This window comes from Ambystoma mexicanum, chromosome 1p (genome assembly GCF_040938575.1).
Source record: "Ambystoma mexicanum isolate Mex_15411 chromosome 1p, UKY_AmexF1_1, whole genome shotgun sequence".
Taxonomy (NCBI): Eukaryota; Metazoa; Chordata; class Amphibia; order Caudata; family Ambystomatidae; genus Ambystoma; species Ambystoma mexicanum.
This window is the reverse complement of record NC_090921.1, coordinates 524,641,948-524,664,140: the sequence shown is the minus strand read 5'-3', so window position 1 is coordinate 524,664,140 and position 22,193 is coordinate 524,641,948. Positions and strand designations below refer to the sequence as shown.

General features: G+C 44.3%; 1 protein-coding gene across 1 annotated transcript in view; it reads right to left on the bottom strand.

Annotated features, from left to right (window-relative positions):
* MATK (megakaryocyte-associated tyrosine kinase) overlaps window positions 1–22,193 on the bottom strand; it is a 383,377-nt gene that overhangs the window by 190,782 nt on the left and 170,402 nt on the right. The window contains exons 2-5 of the mRNA XM_069649416.1: window positions 20,383–20,446; window positions 13,494–13,607; window positions 6,731–6,846; window positions 5,447–5,666 (exon numbers count right to left, since the gene is read on the bottom strand). Coding sequence (XP_069505517.1) covers window positions 5,447–5,666; window positions 6,731–6,846; window positions 13,494–13,607; window positions 20,383–20,394 — 462 coding nt within the window. The 5' untranslated portion in view covers window positions 20,395–20,446. The remainder of the gene's footprint in view (window positions 1–5,446; window positions 5,667–6,730; window positions 6,847–13,493; window positions 13,608–20,382; window positions 20,447–22,193) is intronic.

The window sequence follows — 22,193 nt, the reverse complement described above, 5'->3', positions numbered from 1 at the left end:
GATCGGACTATGAATTACTAAAGCATGCATAATCATTCTGGGATAATTAAGTGTAACAAGTACCCCATTTCCAGAAAAACACCCTAAGAATAATGTGCAAGAATTATAATGGCATTGAAGAGTTGTGAATATTACTGAATTGGGGGAAATTATTGTTGCGTGACCTGTGATGGGTGGACCGTGGGGTCTGACAACTGCACCTAGACCAGGAAGTCTCCCAAACACTGACACTGACAATATCAAGAATCAAATTACAGACAAGGCATGTGGTTGCTGGTTGGTGACCTCTAGTGGGTGGAGCGTGTTGTCTGACAACTGCACCGACACAAGAAATCACTAAATATGGTCAAAGCAGCAAATAAGTGTGTGTCCTGAGTGAAGCTAACCAAAGGACAGGTCAAGTGGGCCATGTATTCTCCTGTAAACTTGTGAACAGAGGAAACTAGTCAACTGCTCAGTATAAGTCTTGGGGAAGGGAACCCTGAGAACAAAAGAACTGGAGAGTGTTTATCTTTGGGAAGGGAGTCCAAGACCCAATTTTGATGCGAACTGTGCTACCTTTGAATCTACAGAAGGTAACATCAGAAAATGATTAAACCTCCTTGAAATGAAGTTTCATTGGAACTGTATTGAACTTGAACACATATTTGGGTGAGAACATTTTCCCACTAGATTTTGTTGTAGTAGTGAGGACAAGCATAGGTTTTGAAACAGACAGACTTTTGATTTGGACTTGTAGACACAGACTTTCCTTAGATTTCTTTAGGCAGGGAAAATCCCACCATAGCATAGGGTTAGTTAGGCGTTACACCATCCTGATCATTAATAACGTTTTGTTTAGAAATATACATCTGTCTGTGTCATCTCTCTTGGTACCATGCCTGTGTCATATATGGTGTCAGCTCAACCAAAACAGATTGAGGGATCTGCATGTTACTCATGATATTACCTCCATTCGGGGAAAAGATTATAGTAAAGGTTAAAAACCAAGATAAAGTATTGACCCTTAAGCAAACTATTTTGGTCAAGCCAAGATCCCCGTTAGGGACCAAGATTTATTTTTCAAGTCTCCATAACTTCTTGATACACTTCCCCTCGTGACGTACCAAATACAAGAGTGGGATAGAATTATTTTGAAAATTAGAAAGACCCCAACCTGATAAATCCGAGTTCAATGGGGAATTTTTTGGTGGGAAAAGGCCTTACAGCAACTACTCTCCCTTCTTCTTCTGTTCAACCTCTAGATTTTGTTGGACTAAGCCTTGAAAACGGTTATTTGAATCCCGAAGATAGGGAAGACTCCAAATTATTTTTTCTCTGATTCCGGAAGTGAGTCTGAGAAAACCATAACTCCAGTCCTAACAATGGGCCTCATTATAAGATTGCCGGTCTGGGAACTACAGTACCGGTAAGCATGCCGGTACTGTAGATCCCGGACCACAGGGACGTCATTTCACCAAAATGCCAGGGGTAGCGGAAGCTTGACCCCTGATGACATCACAGGAAGTGATGCCATTTGACCCCACCCGAAGTGTTAGGGCGGGAAGTGACGGAACACGACCTTTCACCCTTTGACAAAACAGGAAGTGGCATCACATAGCATTGCACACTAAGAAAAATATGGTTACGATATCACTATAATGTGATGTACATTTCATACAAGAATGGATCGCCATATGTATTGTTAAAATCAGTGTACATAAGCCCATATTACCAAATTACTGTGAATACAAGCAGACGCCCATGACCAAATGATAATGATGTGTTATTAAATAGGATTTACACTTAAGCGCTTTATATAGAAAAAATATACACCCAATATCACCCAACCTGTGTTGGTACTCATTTATCAACCTCAGAAGGATGAAAGGCTGATTTGAGTCGTTTAAGAACAGACTAAATCAGTGAATCACCACCTGAAGTGTGCCTGAATTAAATCTTTCATGAGTCTAGCAATTATTGTATAGAATTCCAGAAAGACACATTATTTGGTATTCCTATTCTTTCTTTTTTAGGGTCAGTGCTGAAAGTGTTAGACTTGTGGCACTCCTGTTATTATTTTTCTTTTTCTTTTAAGGGGTCTGAACAAGGATGCTGGCCACTCCAGAAGTAAAGAGCCACACGGTGCTGGCACAGCCCAGGAGCTTGCAGTACAAAAAAAAAAAGAGCAAGAGAGACCACAGAGGTCGCAAGGGAGACCTCAGAGATCGCAGTTGAGACCTCTGGTGACCCCTAAATGACATCCCTGCCGGACCAACAAACTATGAGTTGTGCTCACGCGTGCCTTTCTGCCGCATGCCGGTGCATCCAACCTCCGCATTCCCATTCAGCCCAATGGGGCCGAATTAGAATGGGGAGCATCTTTTTTCCGGCACCCGCAAATGGGCAATTACCGGGTCCGTTTGCGGGTGCCGTAAAAAAAATTTCACATAATGAGGCCCAATGATTTCATTGAAGAAGCAATAGCTAAACTAGCAGCCCACCAAAGTCAAGCAGAAACACGATTACGGGATGGGTTGGAATGATTAATAGCGGCCCAGGAGAGATCCACTATCTCAAAGGGAGTTCTGCAACCATATAAAGAAGGGGACAACTTGTGAAATTCCGCTCTGAACTTTGAGAGGTTAGCCACCCAATTTCAATGGAGGGATGATTTGAAATGATGTTGCCTAGGTCCCCTTTTGAAAGGAGAGCTCCAAACCGCCTATCAATTATTACATCTTCTGGGTACAGCTACTTTTGCAGAGATCAAAGAGAGTCTCTTACAAAGGGTGGGACAAACTAATCATTTTTACAGACAAAAACATAGGAACATTAAATTAAATTCAGGAGAAACACCTGTAGAATTAGGAAAAAGGATCAAGAATACTATATCCTTACAGTTGGCTAAGAAAACCTTACCTGTGGTAATTGAAATATTAATCATTCAGCAGTTTGTTAATTCCTTAGCTCTTTTTCTACAAAGAGCTGTGTTACAATTGAATAAGCCTACCTAACCCAGGCCATTGAACTGCTCAATATTTTCGGGATGCCACCCGACATTTTCATTTCTTTCATCGGAACCAAGAAAAGAATGAAAACCCGAGGGCCTGCTCATCCTACTCAGTTTCAACAATATCGAATTGGAGCTTCTGTTGTTTTGTACACAAAGGGTCATAAATTGCCTTTGGTGTTTCATTATTCTTTAAGATATTTGCTTTGCACACATTTAGATCGGGAAGAAGTGATTTGACAGATCATCCCTTCGGTTTGGAGCCATGTGGCATAGATTTAGGTGACTGATTAAGTGATGTGAGGTTTCCAAGAAAATTCGATTTCAAAGGACTCAATAGGCAGGAATTGGTTGTGCATGTTAGTGTTGAGACCTAATGACCATGTTCTGGAAGTCTGGCATAATGAAGGTATGTATCAAGCTTTATAATTCTGTTTCCAGCCAACCCCACGTGGCCATGTAGTTATAATACACCTTTCTATATATATCTATATATAAGAGGCCTGCCAGGGTGCACTAAAGGGGACCCTTGGTGGGGACGTGTTTCCTGACTTCATGCAAAACCAATGGCAGGACAACAGACATCATGAACAGCTATGATGGCTGAGTGCTGTCTTCAGCAGTGAAGAGCGAGAGAACGGCCAGTACAAAAAACTAAAAACTGAAACAGGCACTCAATATCTAACATGGCTGCAGAGCAGGGGTTTAGGGTGATAATCAGCAGCATACTTGTTTCGGCTGAAGGGGCTCCCGATCAAAGCCCAGAAACCTAGACCATGGTCTTGTACTCCTGATTTGTCCAAACTTTGATTACTTGTGCTAGGGTGGCCCATGCAGTGCCCCTGACCCACTGCCACCAGCACACATTTCATTCAATCCGATGCTTCATACATTTCTCATGCCATCATGAGAAAGAGATGATGGGACCAAGCACATAACTCTGAGGCCATGGACGTGCAGCTTCTGGGCTGCATCACTTCTACATTAAAGGCCACCCACTGACTGCAGAGGACAGGGTGGGCGCTATTTGAGTACTGCGCATGAGTCATGTGGGCTACAGCAGAGGTCTCTTGCCTGCCATTAAAATGCTCCCATGCCTGGCCGCCACTAGGGGTGCCCAAGAAAAGACCCTTGATACAAGGAAGTACAGGAGGAAATGAAGTTGCCAAACTTTAAATGTTTGGATGTATGTTCTTTCCACACATTTCTTTTTCTTCCCACTCTCGTTTTGGATTTTTTTTATGGGGGGGTTCTTACCATACCCCATTGCAGGCCTCATCCTCCCCTCACCCCATTTATACATTTGCACACCCATATATCCTTTGTCCACTTCCACACAAAAAAAGGTAGGATATATATTGTTTCTGGAACAAACAGAATCAATTAAACAACATGATGTTCCCTAAATGCCGTCTTTGTTCTTCGCCTCCAAAATATAATAGTTTATCCCCCACAGTGAGCTGTGCAGCCCCTGGTCAATACATTCAGGGGAAGGCCTTGATTAATATAAATGTTTATCCCCCACAGTGAGCTATGCAGCCCCTGGCCAATACATGCAGGGGAAGCCCTTGATTAGTAATATTTGTATTTGCTCACAGCTCCAACACTGGAGCGCTGTGCCATGCCCAGGCCAGGGCAGGTGTTTGGATGGGCATCTGTATGCAGTTTAGTGGATGAGTTCTGAAATGATGGCAGCCTGACGTATGCAAACCACAGTAGACTCTGCCTGGAGGTTCTTGTAGTAGACACCCGAGTACCCAGCTACCGTAACAGCCAGTAAGACATTTTTTGGCAAGTCACAGAGGCCAATTTTGAAGTCCCCCAGAGAGTGAATGGAGGCGCTAAAGACAGACATAACAAAGTTATGCCTGCCTTAACACCTCCATGCACGCTCGGGATCTTCATTCTTTTTGAAGGCAGAGGGCGGAGTCACACCGAGAGTTACGTTTCCACCCCCCCAATTTCTCTCTACTCTACCTTCAATAAGTTGTTTATATGCCAAAATGAGATATGAGATATGTCTGCTAGCTTAAAACCAATGACTTCCTATGGCATACACCTGCTTTTTGCAACGACAAACATATTTTTGCCATTAACAGCATGTGTCCCAAAGGAGTGTTACATTTGCCTTTCTCCATTTCTAGGAGTGGTGATGTGTAATATACTGTGGTCCATTGTAAGAAGGATGATCTGTGGTATCCTCCTATGTGGGTGTTAGTCTAAACTGATGCATGGAATGTAGATGCAGGCTTTAGCCAGGCACGCTGCAAGATCTGCTTTGTGGGTGTCTCTTGTGTTGTTACTTCTACTGATCCTGTAACTGATTAAAGACGATTGTTTTACGTGCTACTGGCTCCATGATTACTGTACCTTTTTAAAAGTAACAATTGGCCGACACATTTCCTATCTGCTTTTGCCTCACAGTCAATGAGACCCCAATGCCTATCCACTAACCTCAATCATGTCCATCAGGTTGTGGAAGAAGAAGCTGTCTTCAATGCTGAGCATTCTGTCCTTGTAGATGACACGGTAGTGGATGACGTCTTGATTGAAGCTTACGCAAAGCACGTAATCTCCAGGGTAACGTATAGACTCACGCACCAGGAAGAGCCCATCTTCGGATGGCTGGAGCTGTTGCACTGCTTCCCTCCCTGAGATCTTCCCATGGAACCAGCTGCAGTACAGGGAAGATAGAGTTAAGCCAACAAGTGAAGAAGAGGAGCAAAAGTTTGGTGTCTTCCTCCTATTGCTCCTCCTCAAACCAGGACCCCCACCCACTAAACACATGTCTTACCTATCTATACCCACAAGCTCTACAAAAAGAAGACCAAAGAAAACCTTTATCACCACTTAATAATAGTGGTGTCACATAGCTCTTCTGCTCATTATCCACACCTGCTCCCAAAAACAGAATGTACAGTATGCACAGTGACAAACCCCTACTGCAAAAGCATGAAAATGTATTGCGGTGTTCAGCTTGGTTGTATACTAATTGGCCCTTTCACAATTGACCCCGGGAGAATTGACCTCGGGAGAATTTAAGGTCAATTAGGGCATATATGTGGGGAAACCCCCCACAACCCTCCACCCAATCCAAAAAAACCCACAACCCCCCACCCAATCCCTTTATATTATTTATAATCCAAAACCAACCCAATACATATATAAAATAACTAAAATAATATAAAGGTCAATTGTGCAGAAGGTCAATTAGACCCACTATAATTAGGTCAATTGTGCGAAAGGTGAATTGTAAAAGGTCAATTTGGGTAATACCATACAGCCTATCTGACATGGGAATATAGTGAGGTGTAAGGCATGTTTGACTAGGAGAAGGAATGTTGCCTCGTTATAAATACCTACCTTATTGGGTAATAGTATACATGCATAAGAACCATGTCAAACATGTATGTATAAATATCTGCAGGACTTGAAAAGGGCATTCCGGCATAAGAAACTTCCTGACTGGGCATTTTCATCTAGGCAGAAGGAAGTGCCTGACAGGGAATGGTATGCCTGTGCGGGAACATTCCTCACTGGGTAATAGCCAAACAAAGCAAATTAGCGTAGCAATGTATGGCCGTTTAAGTACAGAGGCATTAGATATGCCAGTTAATACCCAGTGAGTCTAACCAATGGGTATCTGGAAGCAGCGATTTAAGGACGCAGTGGGATACCTTAATGTACATTCAAACATTTGTCTGATTATCAAGTCAGAGAAAGCTGAAGGTCACTTACGGCATGAGGCTCAGCTTGTTGTCTACACGGATGGCTTCTCGTTCACGTAGAGCAAAGGCAGAGATAAGGCCCTCCTCCCCTGTGGTGTTGTGCTTCGCTCTGTACCAGCCTTTGTTCTGCAAAGAAAACAACACAAGAACTAGATCTGAACAGCAAATACCTCTGTTTAGGTGTTATGGTAGGATGCAGTGAAAGGGCAAGGGTAGACTTGTTCAGGTGCACAGGACAGAGGAAAAGAGCAAACATGCCTGGCTCCTCCTAACCATATCAAAATCCTCTGAGGGTAGGGAATGAGTCAGATGCAAAAATGACAACAAATGTGGCAACTCTCAACCATTAAAGATATGCAATGAAAGCATGTCAGTTCTAAATCTTATGCAGCAAAGTGTGCAGGTTTCCAACCACCTGCGCAGGAACCACGATGCCTTACCAACCTTTGGTTAGGTCCAAGGTCCTGGGGCAAGATGGACCTGAAGTATGGAACCACACTCCAGTGCCATGTCCTGGCAAATCCCACGTCCACCTGGATTCTATAGTCTTATCCAGACACTGGCTTCATATCCATATTGCCTCTGAAGTATGGTGCTATACTTCAGGAGACATGTTGACAGGAAGTATGGCAGGACAAGAACTAGAGGTAAGTTGGCCAAGAAGCGCGTGAGGTCCACATTCTACAGGAGGGTGGACAGGAAATGAGTCAGGTCAACATGCTAGATGTGAGATGTACAGGAGGTGTGTCAGGACAAACACAGGAGTGATGAACGTTCAAACTCACACCCACCTAATCCGTTTTAAGAACCTGGGTCTTCTTAGATTACTGGGGCTGAGAAGCATACAGAACCTGTTTAAGTACCTTCTGCTTGCAGAGGTCCAGAATGGTTCACCCTTTCACCTCGTAGAGGAAGCGTGAGGCTTATGTGAAAGCCTGGTAATCAAACGTTGCTGTGAAGTAATGTAGTAGTATTTGGGTAAGAGAGGTTTGGAATGGACTATAGCAAAACCAGTAATACAGCATTAATCCTTGGGTTCTGCAGGAGACACATCTGGTATTAGCTCCCCAGCTGGAGCCTGTCAGGCCAAAGCTCAGCAAGTTCCTCCACGAGAACTCCAGCCCATCACTGGTCATGTCAGTCCCAAACCCGGGATTAATAGCATTATTATCCAAGTAAACATACAAGGTCCTGAAGACTTTTTTCCTGGAAAGTAGCTTTAGGCATATGATATGGGCTGAGCTGCCATTAGAAAATGATATACCAATATGGCTGCAACATGAAATAGTGAAGGATGTTAGGGTATGAATCCCTTCACTATTTCCACGGTGACCATTGTGGTGGGCGGAAGAAACAAGATGGCATGCTGAGGGAGTGAAGGACTGTGGAGGGCAGGTAAGCTGACTAAAGTGGGTGTTGGGAGTGTGAGGAGCAGAAATCGAGCAGCAAGGGGGTGTCTGAGGAGGTGGGCAAAAAGTATGTCAGAGCCTAACTCCAGGGTCAAGGTGGGCAGGAAGCTTTCCAGAGCTAAACATCAGGGTCATGTTAGACCCAGAGTGTGTCAGGGCTAAACCTCAGGGTCAAGAAGGTTGGTCAGGAAGAATGACAGACCTAATCTCCAGGTTCATGGTGGGCCAAAAGCATGACAGAGTTAACCTCCAGGGTCAAGGTGAGCATGAAGGGTGCCAGAGCTAAACTCCAGGATCAGGGTTGTCAGACATTGTGGAAGTGTCTAACTTCAGGTTTGGGGTGGGGAGGAAAGTTATCAGAACTAAATTCAAGGGATGCAAAAGCAGTTAAAAAATGTGTCAGAGTCAAACCTCAAGGTCATGTTAGGTCAGGAGTGTGTCGTGGATAAACGTCAGGGTCAGGATGGGCACAAATTGTGCCAGAGCCAAACTTTAGGGCCAAGATGTGAAGGAAGTCTACTGGAGCTAACCACTATGTTGAAGGTGGAAGGGAAGTATGGGAGAGTTAACCTCCAGGATCAAGGTGAGCTGGAAGGGTGTCAGAGGCAAACTCCAGGATTGAGGTGGGCAGGAAGTGTGCCAGAATTATACTACAGGGTCTGGGCAGTCAGACAATCCAGAAGTGCCAGCCTGCAGGGTCAAGGTGGGTAGAAAGTGTGCCAGAAGTAAACTAAACTCAATAGTTGTGGTTAAGGCTGGCAGGGAGTGTGGCAGAGCTAAAGTCAGAGTCAGACAGAGGCACAAATTGTGACAGTGCCAAATTTCCTGATCAAGGTGGGCCCGAGGTTTCCCAGAACTACGCTGCAGGGTCAAGTTGGACAAAGGTATGGCAGAGCTAGTCTCCAGGGTCAAGGTGGGCAAGAACGGTGCCAGGGATAAACTCCAGTGTGGTCAAAGCAGGCAGGGAGTAGGGAAGAGCTAAACTCAGGGTCAAGTGGGGGCACATGCGTGACATAGCTAAATTCCACAGTCAAGGTGGGCAGAAAATGTGCCAGAGCCAAACTCCAGAGGTTGTAGTCAATGCAACTAGGAACTGTGACAAATTTAGCTCTGTCACAGTTCCTAACTGTCTTGATCACGGGTCACGTTGGGGGACAAACATGGCAGAGCTGAATTCCACAGTCAAGGTCTATAAGAAGTGTGCTAGAGAAAAACACCAGGGTCAAGATGGAGAGAAATTGAACCAATGCCAACTCTAGGGTCAGGATAGGCAGGAAGTGTTCCAGAGCTAAGCTGTAGGGTCATGGCAGACAGGAAGTGTGCCAGAGCTAAGGTCTAGTGGCGATGTTGGTCAGAGATATTGCAGAGCTAAATTCCAGGGTCAACGTACGGCAGAAGTGTGGAAAAGCTAAACTCCAGGAACAAGCTTGAGTGATATTGAACCAGTGCCAAACTCTAGGGTCAAAGTGGTCAGGAAGTGTTCCAGAATTAAGCTAAAGAGTCTGTGTAGCCAGACATTGTGGAAGTGTCAAACTCCAGGGTCATGGTGAGCAGGAAGTGTGCTAGTGCTAAACACCAGGGTCATGGTCAAGGCAGGCAGGAAGTGTGGCAGAGCTAAACTCCAGAGTCAAGATAAGGAACAAAAGAGGCAGAGCTAAATTCCAGAGTCAAGATGGGCCAGAAGCATGGTATAGCTGAGCTCCAGGGTCAGGGTGGAGATAAATTGTGCCAATGACAAACTCTAGGGTCAGGGTGGACAGGAAATGTGTCGGAGCTAAGGTCAATGTTATAAAAGTATTACAAATAGTTTGAGGTACCCGGTAAACAGCCCAGACAACCCGATACCAACGAGGAATAAACAAAAAACTATTTGTCAGGAACTAGGTCATATATGACATTTGTCACAAGTCTATCACTTTAAGTACTCTTCACTATTTTACTGTATTTCTTGCTAAATAATTTTGAGATATTACTCACACATCACATTTCATTTGACTAATCTCATTCATTGCAAATTAAGAATCATAACATTACAGGAAGACACGATAAACGATATTAATTGCATATAAGACGCTCATAACATCGGCATAACTCGATATACATGTTTAAAACTATTCATTTGTTCCATTAAAATCAAAGTACACAAAAAGAAGGGACATAATACATACAATGCACAATTACATAAACCTAAAATAACAGAGCATGGATACTTTTCACAATATCTTTAAAAATATCTTAGGAGGCCCACTCAATATTTAAACATTTGTTCAATACTTCGATAGTTTTGGATTTGATCAATAAACACACCAAACTGTTTGGTACCCCTTGCCAATGCTGATTTGTCAAACATGACAATTAAAACCAAAGTAACAGTCGACACACTTGGCCCAATTCTCAAAACTATTTGTGAGGAGATGCGCTAGCACAGATCCTCATTTTCGCTAAAAACAGCCCAGTTCTCAAAGTGCACCTGAATGAGCGCATCCTATATGCGCTCATTTCGATGCCCATCTCCCCATTGCGAATTTGGGCAAATAAGGGGGCGTTTCTGCACATTTAAAAGCGTGTCCCGAATTCACAAATGGGATGGGCTTTTAAATGTGTAGAAATGGGGTCATACCCTGCATCTGAGGCGCACATCATGGTAAGGTAATTTCTGACCCTGTCATGATTTTTTCTTTAGGTTTAACAGCTACAGTTTAAACCGCGGCTGTCACACTTGCATGTCTATCACCCAAACAGGGATGGAAATGCTTTTTTCCCCAGCATTTTACCACGACAGGCCCTTTAGCAGCCCATGTCGGTGAAATACGCTCCAAGCAACTTCATGGTTGGTGGGAACCTGTCAAACATTACAGTCGGGAGCATTCTCCTGACATTAATGTATCCAAGAGGGCTAGAGAGGGCATCTCAGCCCCTCCTGAAATGCGCAAATCACCTTTGAGAATAAGTTGGCGTGCGCATTTCTCACTCGAGCGCAAATGAAGACAGCACCTTTTTTCCATTGTGCTCGGGAATCTGTTTTGGCCATAGAGCACAGCTAGACTGTATCCTGCTCCATATGCAAGAAACTAACCTTCATAATAACACATTATTTGATGACAATCAGTTATTCCCCATGAGCTCTATCTATAAGCATTGAACTTGTTTCATGAAGACTCTCTCTGATACATCTATTGCACAACCCATCATTACCATCATTAGGTTAACTTACACGTTTTCTTTTATTATTTGGGTTACACTGCCCATCCCCAGACTGTTATCAAATGTACTCTGAAGTGCATCCAGTCTGCTTCTAGTCTGCTAAGGTGGGCTACGCAGATTGGCGCCCAGTAACCTAGTTGCTCTTCCCCACGAAGCAGCAGCGCGCAGCCATCCATGTATGTACTATCTACAAAAACGTTAATTATGATGTACATGATTTAGTGAGATATTACGTTAAATAGATCAAGATGTGGTCCATAAAGTGATGGATCTGTGACCTATATTGTATTTGATCCGGTTCCTGACGTACATTTCTTTTTTGTATTTTCCAAGGTGAAGGTTAACCAGGGGTGTGGAAGATCTAACCTCCAGGGTCAAGGAAGCTACACTACAAAGTCAAGGTGGGCAGGAACGTGCACCTTGGGAAAATCTTGCAGATCCCCCCGTAGGAGGACAATCAGGTACCTCGGATCCCTCGCTCGTGATTGATACAGCATGTAACTCTAAAGCACAGGAGGATGGGCCATGCCGCCAAATGTAATCATGAAATGGGGACCTTGTTTCGCACTAGAATGAACTAGGGATGGCAACCTCTCCCTCTTAGAACCTCTCAGAGGGTGAGTATTATAGCACTTAGATCGCCTGTGAAACATAGCACTGCTCCTTGTACATCGATGGTACCCAGGAAGTAGGCATTGCTGTGTGTACAGCTAATCCATTTCTCCTCTCGTACACCACACCTTCGCAATTTAGCACAAGACACGGTCTACTCCACACACCCTGCACTCCCAAATAACACAAACACTATTGCACATCACCTCTGTCATAAGAACCAAGCTACTTTTAACAACAAAAATTCAAACAGTAGCTTCCCACATTCTCTCTATCCCCCCCCCTTTAGTCAATAGTATACCTCTGCTGTGCCCATACACATGAGTGACTAGCAGGGTGTTGGCCACCCTCGCATAACTTTAATGGCTGAAATGCACACACGCATAATATATCACCTCCCAAATCCTCCCACTTTTTAAAAACTCTGATACCCCCGAGGGCGTTCAACCATAAGCACGTTGGGACCATAATTATGGTGAAAGGCGCTATAACAAATGACAAATTGAATGAATGAAGTGTTGCAGAGACAAACTCCAGTGTCAAGTTGGGCAGGGAGATTGCCAGAGTTAAACTCCAAGGTCAAGGCAGCCTGAAGGTGTGCCAGTTGCAAACTCCTTAGTGAACGTGCTCAAGACGTGTGTCAAAGCCAACCCCCAGCTCAAGGTGTGCAGGAAGTGTGCCGCAGCTTATGTCAAGGGACAAGGTGGGCAGAAAGTGTGGCAGTACAAGAGACTACAAGTAGGTTTGACAGAAAATGTGTCAGGAAAAGGTGCTAAAAGAAAGAGAGACAGTAAGTGAAAAGTATAGAACATTAAACATGGGAATGACGTACGGCAGGAGATGACACAAGAGGGCAAGAGGTCAGAAAAAGGGCAGGAGATGACACAAGAGGGGAAGAGGTCAGAAAAAGGGCAGGAGATGACACAAGAGGGGAAGAGGTCAGAAAAAGGGTTCGTTTCAAATTTGGGGTTTTACGTGAACACGATATGTACAAAATAACTTAGGGTAAAGATTGCCAGGAAGTGTGGCAGGTTAAGACACTGGAGGGAAGATGAACATGAGGTGGGCCAGGACGAGGCAGTCATTCGACAGTGGACAGAAGGGTATAAATGTCCACATTCCTGAGAAAAGAGGTTAAAGAAAAGTGTGGATGCAGACTCCAGAGAAAAGGTGAACGGAAAGTGTGTTTATTTCCCACGAGACATGTGAATGGGTGTGTGTATAAGAACAGAGGGTAAGGATGTGCAAGTAATATCCCTACATTTGAATCATTTTTAGTTTTTCGCATTCATTAATATTCTGTAAAGCTCGCTCTGGGTCACAATCCCGAAGTATAGTGGCATTAAAATTGTACCAACTAGACACTCGATGGGTAAACATAGACAGTACGTTTTTCTGTCAACACTTTAGAGACAAAATGGAAATTAAGTGTGTCCATTCCAGACTCCTGATGGAAATGTGAATAGGAACTGTCAGGATACCCCATCCAGAATAGACAGACAAGGGGAAGTCCTGATCCAAAACCAGCAAGACAGGAAGTCCACTTACTTCACAAGCAGCCATGATTGTGATAAGGTCTCCTTTATGAAAGGCAAGCTCATTGGCCTTTGGCTTTGTGTGATCCCTCTTGACGATGCACTGCGTCCCTGGAGCCAAGTGTTTCTGTGGAAGGAAGAAGGGCAAGGGAAACAATACACAACGTAAGTGAATGTAACTGGAGAGAAAGACAACTGCAAAAACTTTCTATTCAGGTTTTGCGAAGGCATCATGAAGCACGACACAGACAACAGATTCAAAGGTCAAACAAAAATGGTTTATTAATTTAAATATCAGGATGATTCAAGGCCTATCCTACCCCATGCCTAGGTGGGATTTCCTTACCTAAATAAACTAAGGAAAGTCTAAGTCAATTTAAAAGTGTGTCTGTGTCCTAAACCTATACTTGCCATGACAACTAAAGCTAAACAATTTGTAGGGATGGCTGTAATAAAATAAACAGTTTTCAAAACAAACTTCGGAGCTTCTTCCGGCCACAGGCTTGCTTAAACAACTCCCATTCCTCAAGTTCAAAACAACGTCACAAAGTCTCGGGGTTCCCTTCCCCAAGAAGACAACACTGTTCAAGAAAAGTCTTGGAGTTCCCTTCCCCAAGAAGACAACACTGTTCAAGAAAGGTTTTGGGGTTCCCTTCCCCAAAAAGACAACACACTTCCACAAAGTATTTGAGCTCTCTTCCTCAAGATGACAACACAGTTCCTCAGATTCGTGGGGTTGCCTTCCCCAAGAAGATAACACAGTTCGAAAAAGGTTGTGGGGTTCCCTTCCCCAAGAAGACAACACTGTTCAAGAAACGTCTTGGGGTTCCCTTCCCCAAGAAGACAACACTGTTCAAGAAAAGTCTTGTGGTTCCCTTCCCCAAGAAGACATCACACTTCCACAAAGTCTTTGGGTTCCCTTCCCCAAGAAGTCAACACAGTTCCTCAGGTTCTTGGGGTTGCCTTCCCCAAGAAGATAACACAGTTCCGAAAAGGTCTTCGGGTTCCCTTCCCCAAGAAGATAACCAAGTTCACACGGTCTCAGGTTTCCTTTCCCCCAGACATCAGTTTCCGCAGCTTGCCAAGTGGTACTTATGGTCAGTCTTTCGATATTCAGAACAGTTCCAGGTCAACTTTACATTCCTTCTAGTTCGTGACAGTTCATACAGATTCCTTTGCCCTGCTTCAATTCAGCAATCTCTTTTACGCACAGTTATTTGCTCTCTGTATCTCTGTATGTTTCTTTGGCTTTCACAGATAGGGTATTCCCAGTCTAGGCGCAGTTGTCGGACCACACGGTTCACCCATCACAGGCCACGCAACAGGTCACCCTAGGCTTGCTTGACCACACAGGCTTTTCTGTAACTACCCCTGTGCTTTTGTTCACACTCACTTGGCTTTCTCGATGCCAACCTTTTGGCTTTGCCACAGCATGATATTTTCCTTGCCAGTCTCTTCACTTTGCCACAATTAGTTTACAGTTTATTTTGTGGTGCTCTTCTCCCTTCGCCACCCTTTGCCACAATGCTCTCACACACCTCTGCAATGTTCCATATTTGCTTTACATTGCAATGCATAGCATTCGTTCTTTGCTTTCAATATATAGTATTCACTTTTGGCTTTCAATATATTGTATGTGTACTTCACACCAACTTGTCATCTGTTCGTATGATTATCAAAATCTTTCATATGCATGCCAAAAGCTTTCTTTTTTTAATTCGGTATTCAATAGCTCAAAGTTATTTTTCCTTTTGCTCATAGTTCCTCTGATTCGTAGTATTCATCATGACCCTTTATGTGGGTTTCCACGTATATTAAAAAGCCTCTTTTGGTCATTCAGCATTCACTTCTGGTACGCAACAGCCCACAGGAAGCCCCGGTTTGAGTTTTCCCTTTTTACTCAGCGGTCCCTGTCATCTGCTCCGGGTGGCTGTCTTCTCTTGCTCTGCATAAACGTTCTCGGTGGATTGCGAGCCTGCTCGCGGTTCGCTCCTCTCTGTGGGTTTGCCGGCAGTTCCGCTCCCCACGGACGCTGCGGGTGACTTTCAGCTATTGGATTTCTTCTTCAGCTCACAGCTCCAGCTGCGTGCACCACCCATCGAGGCTCCCAACACTGTGGCCCTCGCTCGGCTCCTCCAGGCCCCGGTGCCACAGTTCCTTTTGGGTTCTTGGCGGCGTCTTGATTTCCCAATAGGACCCTCCTCAGCCGCCTCGTACTCCACAGGATTTCTCCCTCTTCAGGCCTGCAACGCTCGGCCCGGCTTCTCCCCTGCTGGTCTGTCTCCTTCTGGTCTGGCCTCCTTTTATACACCTGCAACCATTTGATAGGTTGCAGGTGTGAGTCCTTAGGTGAAATTGCCTGACCACAGTTAGTAGAGTATTTGGGACATGCTTGACCCTTCCACCAGTCTGCAGGCTTCTTCCTCATGTCAGTACCAGAGTGGTAACATGGCATGTGTGCACTATTCTTGGTCGCCTTTTCGTCGACCCAGTACTATAATGGTATTAATGAGGTGAAATGAGGGAAAACGGTTTACAATAGCCTATAAAGGCACGCGGAGGTTGGCTCTCACAAGGAAACATGGGGATACCATGTCTTATCGGTGGACCCCCTCTTCTTCTCCCTCTTCTTAGGGTTTTTATATTGATAATGTTTTCTTGAGGTATTCCGGTCAGAGGGGAAAGAGTAACACTATCCCATAATAGCCGCTGGGACTGTGGCTACATCCCGGAATGGAAATGGGGGATACCGGTCTCACCCAAGCACATCCCCCTACCACTCCCCAAGTCTCCCCTACCCAGGTGATCCTCCCTCGCACCTCCACCGCCAGAGTCGGGATCCAAAAGCGATGGCCCTTCCCTGGCCAACTGAGCAGAGGATGCTGGGGAGAATGAAGTGAGGACGCCCTCAGGTTCCTCACATGTTGCATCACTTAATGTAGTTAAATCTGCCAGCTAAGATAAGTGATTGCTGCTGGCACAACCCCATCTTGGGTACAGTATCTTGGAGTCTGCGGGTTGCCTGAGGACCCAAGATCATGAACCATACTCTTGACAATGGGGAACCAATAGGGTATGCATGCTCTACACTGGCAGGTGGGGAGATAATGGAGGATGAGAATAATTATACTTTTGGATAGAAATGGGGGATGTAAAGCAGATCTACATGAGGACTGGGATTACCTATGCAGTGTTAGACGAGGGGGGATGGAACTACATGTTGAATAAACATGTATCGGGTGTAGAGTTAGAGGGGGAATGGAAAAAAAAACTAAAGTGTTGGAAGCTATGATGGGTGGCGGCACATGCAGAGTAGTACTATAAGGTACACAGGAATGGGGAGAAATGACGTGAATTGTGAGTTGCATGCAGGATTGGGAGATACACGCGCAATTGAAAATTGCATTGGGAATGTAGAAATATGCAGTATATGACCGATGGGAACATATTTGACTAGTTGTTGTGGATAAAAGACTACCAGGAGGGATTATGACATGTTTATTTATTCAATTTGAGAATTAGGCAAACATGTGAATTATGTTGTGCAGGTTCATGGGGATTTGTTCAATTGCTGTTTCAATGCCAGGCACCAGTACGTAGGGCACTGTCAGGTATATGAGATGGCAGTACATAGTGTGAGAAACCTGAGGGTACTCTCCCTAGTAGACGTCGAGAATCCCTTATTTAGGTGGCCAAGGTAGGGCTGGTGCTCTCAGATCCCAACCCTGGGGTGTACGAGCGAGGGAGGGGAGGGGTTATGCTTGGGGGAATATCCAAGGAGAGACACAGTATCATACTGGGGAAGAAGGTGAGGAGGACAAAGTCCCTATGGCTTTTATAGGCTGCTCTACAACTACCTCCCTTCTGCCCAATGAATCTCCCTTATTAGAATCCATCAAAAACCACAACTCCCTGAATACCTGCTATCCTGTCTGCTACCCGGAGATTCCCAATCATTCTTCTCCACATCCCTATGATTATTCTTTCCCAAACACCCAATCTACCCTGACAAAACCCCACCAATCCTGTCCCTCTGATTATCCTTTCCAACCTGCTCAGATAAAACAATACCATTCCCACAAACCCCCTTGTTTATTTTGTGATAATAATCTCGATCATTCTCGTTTGCTTCACAAACCCTACCAATCCCACCCTTCTGAATTTACCAACCCCGCTAGGACAAAGAATATCATTACCCATGACAAAAACCCTGCTTTTGACACAAACCCCTTTTTACCCTGTGGAAGACGGCAGACTAACCCAGGAGCTATTTACCTGACATATCTCAACCCAAGGGTCAGGCAGAGTCAGGCAATAAACCAGAATCACACACACCTGACAGTACTTTCCTTTCCCCACAGGGATAAAAGGTGGAGCACAAGATGAGGAAGACAGACCACGTGAGGAGACAGCTATCCAGATCCGGTAGTTCATGAGAAGGTGAAAGGCGGCAGGAACCGAGAGGGTGGAGAAGGAGTGAAACAACCTTGCCCTTTCCGTCCCAGACCCATGAAACCTTCATAAGAGGAAACATAAGACTGCAAACAATATTCCAAATGTGGTGCAACAGATGTCAACTGTATCCGGAGTGTGCCTATGCCGTTAAGCCGGAGTGCGGACGAATACTGCTACTGTGGTAGCAGCCTTGACTCCAAAGACAAGGAAAGCCAAGTGGTTCATCACAGTCTGTGAATCGAAGGGGAAAATGATAAGAAATTGAACTGTGTTGAATGAAACCTGCAAAGTGGCAGAATGAGAAGAGTTCCAAGAACTGTGAATAGTAAGGGAAAACCAGCTGCAGAGGGGTCCAGCACCAAGTGGGTGCTAACTCGAGAAACTCAGGTTGCTCCTGTGTTGAAAAACTACTGATACCAGAAGGCCATATGAGAGCAGCCAAGATAGGCCAAAGGGGTCATACAGGACGTCTAGCAAAATCCCTGTACAATCAAAAGTCCTTGACGGCAAACTGTTAAGAAAGCAAGGGAAGTGAATCCAGCTTGATGAATTGAGCACTTGAACAGAGGCTTGCAGAAGTGATTAAGAGTGAAACCGGCAGATGGATGCTAACGAGACAGGACAAAGTCTAAAGTCCCATATTGAACTGTTTGGTAAAAGTTGGCAAGAGTGAACCCAGCAGAGGGATGCTAACAAAAAGGGGCAAAATCCAAAGCCCCGAAGTACAGTGAACTGTTTGTAGAAGTTGGCGGAAGTGAACCCGGAAGAGAGAAGCCGACAATCAGAGACGAAGCCTGAAGTACTGTTTAAAAAGAGATTAAGACTTGTGAAAGTAAGAGGTATTGGAAGACCAGGGGAAGTGAATTGTTCCCTGTGTCAAGTGGGTCCGAGCCAGGTCGAGGGAGATCCAGGGGTGAAAAGTCATTGCCCAAAGTTCATTGAGAAAGGAACTGTTCAATTGATTGGTTGAATACGATACATAAGGGGTTGGCGCCCAGATGAGGGGGACCCAGGGGCGAAGCCATCACCCAACGTGAACTGTGGAGAATAACTTTTTGTCTGTTTGTTGGTTACATCAGGCCTCGAAGGCAAGAGACTTTTTAATGAAAAGAGACTTTAGCATCGAAGAACCTGATAGCTATAACGGAACTGTCGGCTCATGCTGAGCAAGCTCGAGTGTGTGCTGTGCTCCAAGGTCCCACCTTGCCCCATTCTGAAAATGTGCGGAAGGGAGACTTCTGGCAATCACATCCTGACTTTTTATTTGAGAACACTTCTTTCCTTATTAAATCCCTATCCCACACTCTTTCTGTAATTAGTTGTAGGGACTTGGCAATAGGTTTTTCTTAGTATAGTCCTTTTTGTTTTGATACAACACCACTAGGACGGCCTTATTTTACATTTGATAGTCAACGCTTGCTCCCATCTTAGATTTAGGTTGAGGTTAGGTGTTTTTCTACCCTGCATTCATTGTTCAATAACAATAAACACCCTTGAACTGTGATCACTTGTGTCTGTCTATACTGTTGCCACTATGAGTTCCTTACAATAGATATGAGGTTATATGGGAGATTAAGGAGAAATGTATGGTCCATGGTTGCCCAATGGGGCACATTTTGGAAGGCAGTGTCTTACCAGTTTACAGCACCCAAGCATTGCTAGATCGGTTGTGGACAAAGAGTGATGGAAAATGTGATGATATTGGTGGTAAAAGTCAAACAGCTTTTCCGAGACACACGGACGATGTAGAGATGTTTAAAGCATAGGCAGTTATCTGTGAGTTGGGTATCTGTGAGATGGGGAGATATTGACCCATCCACTGGATATGCAAATGAGCAATACATGGAGTACAAGAAGACATTTTAAAGATTGGTAGGCACATTGGAATGGAATGTCCAATATGGAGGTAAATGAAAGGGAGGATGAGAAGCAAACGTTTATTCTGCAAAAGACTAGGACGTGCCTAGCTTCTATTAAAAACGCGTTATTGGTCTGGCTGTAGCCTGACAATATATTTCCTTGCAAATAAAAGTTGTTTTAAAATAAAGCATCTCTATTAATTATGCTACTGATTGCAGTATTCTTAAGGATTGCATAGGATTTCAACCTGAATTAATTTGTAGCATTTAAAATATACTGTTCCACACCCATGCCACCTTCCTTTCCCTACAACTAAGGAACCTGTAAGACCTGGGTCTACCACTACCATATGTATAATGATCCCTCTCGACCATGTCTTCTTTTCTCTAATGCAAAAGGTTAAGTTAGCAGCATTTGCCAGATATACCATCTCACTTGCTCTACATCGCCAAAATGAAACTATCCCGCAGTGGTAGCCTAATTGCACTTATGGGAAGAAAGGTTTCAGAAGACATCTCCTTAGACAAATATAGAAAGGACAATATAGGAACAAGTAAAACCATTAGCTTCTGCTAAGAAGTACTTACGCATGCCATCATGTTTCCCTCTGGCTGAAAATAGATGGTAGTGGCAGGTTCCAGCTACTGTCACCTAGATCAGAATAGGAGACAGGTGAGAGAGATCTAATAGCATGACATGGCACACATTTTGTACTGGTCATTTTGTATACTTTGTACTGGTCATTTGCATCCTGCATTCATTAAGTTACTCGATCTTGAATACCCTACTTTTCTTTCAGTGTTTTTTGGGTCATAGAAATTGGACAATTCATTTGAATATTTCCTGAGTCCTGAAGTTCCTATTTGTCAATAAAATATGTAAATAAAATATGTCATAGCTCCTTAAAGCCCTACTGTTTCTTTGTTTCCATCCAAATTCCTAAAAGCCGTACTTTTTATCCAGTTCTTCCCTAGTTTATAAAAGCCAAACACTGGGGAAGAAAATGTGAAATAAGATCTAAAGATGCTTCTGCATGGGCATATTTACTCTTCAAAATCAGCCGACATTGAGAATGCAGATAGGAGTGAATGCAGAAAAGTAAACTATACATTTGCAGTGGTGGGCCCTTGAAGATACATCGCTGCAATTCTGACCCTAGGTTGGAAGGAACTTCCTTTACTAGTTAGGTCCCCTACGTGAGAGGGAACCTCCCACCCTTGTCAGGTCAGTGAGCCAATAAATTGTCAATTACCTGGAATTCATCTGACATCTGAACACTGCATACACATAGAGGCTTTATGTCCTGAGCCAGCCCTCCCTTACTTTGCAAATCCCCTATGTCAATCTGTGACTTGAGTTATGAAATCGGAAGCTGTTCAGGTGAGACGGGAAATTGACCGCACATCTTTGCGCCCACATATTTTTGAGAATCTTCACCAATGTATTTGGTTCTATTCCAGCTTCTAAAGCCCCTACAGTTGAATCAGTTATTTCCCAGTTGATAACGCCTTATTAACTACTCCTGGATCACCGGAGACTGGGTGATCCGATTCCCATTGTTTCCTTCCCTGGTTACTTGTAGGTCCATTGCTGACAATTGCCCTCCCTCTCGTGTTGTTAGATCCCTACTCCCTTCTTTCACTGCTCCATAACCCTGTTCTTCCCCCTATGATTGTAAAGTGCTCTGTTGCTTCCTGAAGCTAGGTTTGCGCTCAATAAATACCCTCATAAAAATAATAATAATAATAACAAAAAGGGCACTCCATGATATCTGTAGGCCTACATCTGTTTTTTCTGCCATCTCACTAGGCATACCCAGTGAAATATGTCTGATTGTTGGCAGTAGAAGGAGTGGGCTTTAGAGTGTAGGCCATAACATCAGCACATGGAAGGGGACTGCTATAGACCTAGATAAGGGAGGAATCTGGTGGGATTGTGAATAAAGGGCCATTGGCAATGGAGTAGAAGGGCGTCCAACATCCACACCTTAGGTCTGGATTGTAGGGATGCTTACCATGTGGATAATAGATTTTCTTTTGATGCACATAGGTCCAAACATAGTGAAGCCCATAGATCCACAATTGTGATCCACTTTCAGGCTTATTTCGCCTGTTTAAATATGAGGCAGTTACATCATGATTGTGTATCCTTTCCTTTCCACCCCCTGCTTTTTGGCATCGTATTTTGAGACTCGGTTACCTCTTCTGTCCAGAACCCATTTGCCCTCTATGTGTGGTTGAACATAGATTAAGCCCTTGTAACTGGGCCCAGCTACCTGCAGCTAGAAGAGATGCTCCATCTAGTTAGAATAGTTCCAAGCTTGATACCAAATGGCTTATGTTGACATGTCCCCAAAGGTGGCCCTCCCGCATTTGATACTGGCAACTGTGTTAAGAAG